At 32.8% G+C, this 3,209-nt stretch overlaps 1 protein-coding gene across 1 annotated transcript in view; it reads left to right on the top strand.

Moving 5' to 3' along the window:
- Positions 1-230: 230 nt before the first annotated feature.
- LOC108688742 (cytochrome c1-2, heme protein, mitochondrial-like) overlaps positions 231-3,209 on the top strand; it is a 3,894-nt gene continuing 915 nt past the window's right edge. Inside the window, exons 1-2 of the mRNA XM_018195103.1 lie at positions 231-647; positions 1,594-1,872. Coding sequence (XP_018050592.1) covers positions 231-647; positions 1,594-1,872 — 696 coding nt within the window. The remainder of the gene's footprint in view (positions 648-1,593; positions 1,873-3,209) is intronic.

Genomic DNA, 3,209 nt, shown 5'->3' with positions numbered 1-3,209 from the left:
AAAATTTAAAAAACTATAAACACGAATCAGAGATATAAATTGTAATATGTTCATAAATTGTGATTAATTTTAAGTAAATCAATTTATAACGATAAAAATTCAATTTTGCGAGATATTTTCACATAAATATCCTGTGGTACACAGTAATACAGTATCTCCACAAACGTTCGACTGGTTCGACTCGCTATACTATCAATTGTTTCCTCGAGACTGTCTTGTGTCAGAGAAAAATGGCTATGCTTTTGAATAAAAATTATTTTTCATTCCAAATAAAACGCTGCTTTCAACGGCAGCAATTTAGTAGAGTTTATACATGGTACAATGGTATTGAGTGGAAGTGTGGAAAAAGAATTTTGAAGAATGTTCTAAGTGTACTAGTGGGCGCGAGTGCTACTTGCGGAGTATTCTTGTATTTCCTAGACCGATCGGTTCAGGCAATGGGCCGTGAGGCTGCACGAAGTCCCAAGTATCCCTGGGACTTTGAAGGGTATCTCACATCTCTGGATCACTCGGCCTTACGGCGGGGTTGGCAAGTCTACAGAACCATATGTTATACTTGCCACAGCTTGCGCTACGTACGATTCATGGATCTGATCGACGTGACACATACGAGGGACGAGGCCAAGGCTATTGCCGCCGAGTATGAGGTAGACAGTAGGCCTGAATTTATCTCGTGCCCGACCTGTTGATTTCATTTCTGAAGCATTTCGTTTCCTTCCCTTTCTTACAGCTTTTATAATTGACTTCAAGTCCGCACTCGAAGACACGTAATACAATTACAAATTGGCTTGCTAAAAATGTTCTACGTCCGCGTAAAAATGAGATTAACTATCTCGTCTAACTGTGATAACACAAAATATATTTTTCTATTCAGTGTTATAAAAAAGTAAATAAAGATATGACGGATCCAAGGCTGGCCACACATGTTCAAGTATATTTGTGTAAGTTGATTGAAACGTGTATGCTGATTTGTGATAACTGTACAGTTTTATTATAAACACGCTGCAATAAAAACTTATACAAGTTGCTTGTGCACTTGATAAATTTACTTAAACATGTGTAGCTGACATTAAAAAGTCTTTAGTTTGAACTAACATATCACGCCACTACACACACTCCAATTTACTTGTGCAAGTCAATTAATGCAAGTAAAATTAATGCAAGTTCAAATGAATTTTCATTTGCTCCAGTCATTTTTGCGCAAGTTAAAACTGTGCGGTTTTGTCACACATGTTTCAATAAACTTGTACAAGCGACTTGCGCATGCATTGATAGTTTATTTGAACATGTATGGCCGTAAATGTTTTTAATGTAATGTTTGAAATTTGCTTTCGTTACATGAACAGAAGTTGCATTTTTTTTTTAACAGTATAGTGTTTATTAATACCGAGACATAAATATAATAATAATATCTCACGAAAAGATTTAATATATTAAAATTAACTGATTGCATTTTTAATTCAATTAATTAAATAAAAATAAATATTCGTATAATTGAAAAATGCTCAATCTCTTTTAGTGTAATCTTTAAATTAGTTTTCTTTTCACTTAATTCATATTTCATAGAATAATATGTTGCATTCGGATATGCAGGTTCAAGATGGACCCGACGAAGAGGGAAATTACTACATAAGACCTGGAAAGTTGTCTGATTTATTGCCACTTCCTTACCCAAATGAGGAAGCGGCAAGAGCGGCCAATTTCGGTGCGTACCCACCAGATCTGACTTATATTATTTATGCCAGGTGGAATGGTAGAAATTACTTATTTTCTTTGCTGACGGGTTGGACGGAACCGCCAGCAGGTGTATCTTTAACCGACCAGCAATATTTTAATACCTACTTTCCCGGAAACATAATCGGTATGGAACAGGTAATAGTATTATTCAATGATATTCTGCATATTTTTATATAAAGAGTTATTCTTTTGCTTTCTTTTATCGATAACTTCTCAAGTAATTTGATTATGAGATAAAATATTATGATACAAATTTTATCGTTTTTACGTGGTTTGCAATATGGGTTGCTGAGAACAACCGGCACGACTTCTATTCGTCCTTGCAACAAAATAAACAACTGAATACTAACACTCCTTCTGACACACAATTTTAACCAAATTTTTTTTTAAGGAGGCGATATCAAATCTCGCTATTTATTCATTTCTTAAAATTCACAATCAAAAAATCAATTGGGCCCTTAAATTTGACCCTGCATTATCGATGGAGGATTAAGTTAGTATCCCCCCCCTTCCCTCAATAAATCTAAATAACATCAATATCAAAATTAAACATTTAATATAATATGTGTTAATTATATACTTTGTTTATATGCTAGTCCTAATTTTTATGCTCGAATATTTAGCGGAAAAAGATTGAAAATAGGGAGCTAACTAGCTTAACATCGAGTTTGCGTCCTCTTCATTAAATAAATATATATATAACAATATATATATATAAAATTACTGTAGAATTAAGTGCTTTTAAGAACACTCAACTAAATCAATGTATTTATCACAGTTTAAAAGATATACATCAATAAAGTTTGACACAAAATATAATGCTTATTGTTAATAACAATAATGAGTGAACATATCGCACAGGGGACTCCGCTCTGATAGCTAATCCTTGACATGTTATAAAAGTCACTCTTATATACTAATAAATTTTATTAGTATAATACAATAAAATATAGATGTTTCAATCCAACGTTTCGGATTCTTCTCAATATAATAAAAACATTTTAAAACGGATACAAATTATAAAACAAAAGAGTTCAACATTGAGTAGTCATCATATAAATTAAACACAAATTAAGAGAGAAATCTGTAATGAGATAGTGTTATGTAAAATGTGTATAAGATGTATTATGTTCATGCGCTTTTTCATTAAATTTCCAAATTAATTAACACGGGGAACTCCAGAGCTGGTATCCTTAGATTTAGATACAAATTTTTTGATAATTCTACAGATAAAAAGAGAGATTTCGTGTTTGGCGATTTTTCTATATAGGCCTTAATTTTTGAGGTTTTAAGTTTCGAAAATTGGTCGGGCAAAAGCGATTCGATTAATATACTTTGCAAGCAGTACGAGTCTTAGGTGATTTAGATGCTCGTTTGGAAATCGAAACGATACGAGTTCGAACTTCGAGATTGTATTGCTAAAATCGACCGAAATCTGTAACGTGTGTCGATTCGTGATTTAAAGTAAAAAA

The sequence above is a fragment of the Atta colombica genome, unplaced genomic scaffold (genome assembly GCF_001594045.1).
Source record: "Atta colombica isolate Treedump-2 unplaced genomic scaffold, Acol1.0 scaffold238, whole genome shotgun sequence".
NCBI lineage: Eukaryota > Metazoa > Arthropoda > Insecta > Hymenoptera > Formicidae > Atta > Atta colombica.
Note: the sequence above shows the minus strand (reverse complement) of the source record. Positions and strands in the feature narration are given on the sequence as shown.